The sequence below is a fragment of the Acanthamoeba castellanii genome (genome assembly GCF_000313135.1).
Source record: "Acanthamoeba castellanii str. Neff unplaced genomic scaffold scf7180000084750, whole genome shotgun sequence".
NCBI classification, from domain to species: domain Eukaryota; phylum Discosea; order Longamoebia; family Acanthamoebidae; genus Acanthamoeba; species Acanthamoeba castellanii.
Window position 1 is genome coordinate 41,646 of NW_004457383.1, and position 787 is coordinate 42,432.

The window sequence follows — 787 nt, forward strand, 5'->3', positions numbered from 1 at the left end:
ATCTTTATTCGTTATTTGTTAATAAGATCTTATTATCTTGCGCCGTGAACGACCTGGATCAATTCCAAGCAACGGGGATCGCTTTCACTCCCTTTTAAAGCCTTCCGATCTGCTTTCCAACTATCCTCCAATTGTGCGGGACTTCAAATGATAAGATGGGAATTATTAATGATAATATATAATTCATTATGGTCGCTAATATTGTTTTTTTAATTCCAGGCACACCGGCCGACCTGTGGGCAGCGCTCATGAGAGTGTTCCACATCATCGAAGAGAAGGACAAGATGCCGCTCATCATGAAGGTCGACCTCCGCAAGAAGTACCGTATCCTCCCTTTCAGTGGACACACATGCATTGCGCAATGTGGTGCGGCCGACTCACCACGCAACTCCCAACTCTCCCAGGACCCTCGACCTGTTGGTCGAATGGATTCGACGATTCTCGTACAAGGACTTCACCGAGAACGGCGACAAGACCCTGTTCAAGGTATTTTTTTAATTTTATTTATTGTTTATTTATTTTATTTATTGATTATTATATATATATTTTATATTACTCTTTTATTTTTGGGTGGACTGGACCCAAAGACTAACACGTGTGTTGTGTTGGATCGAACACAGAAACTGACCAAGTTCATCAAATCGTTGCCCGCCGAAGAGGCCAACCAGTTCAAGCTTCTCTTCATGAGGAAGGTACAAGGCGCCCGACCACCCACTCTCGCTTCCATCAGTTCTTCTTTCTTCAATTCTCAATCTCACCACTTCTCTTCCGCCCTGTGCGACACAGC

At 44.0% G+C, this 787-nt stretch overlaps 1 protein-coding gene across 1 annotated transcript; it reads left to right on the forward strand.

The window, feature by feature from the left end:
- Nucleotides 1–248: 248 nt before the first annotated feature.
- Nucleotides 249–687, forward strand: ACA1_194400 (uncharacterized protein; the record flags this gene model as incomplete). The annotated part of the gene is made up of 4 exons (XM_004337328.1): nt 249–319; nt 405–486; nt 621–643; nt 669–687. The coding sequence occupies 4 exons, from the start codon at nt 249–251 to the stop codon at nt 685–687; spliced, it is 195 nt and encodes a 64-aa protein (XP_004337376.1).
- Between the last annotated feature and the right edge of the window lie 100 nt (nt 688–787).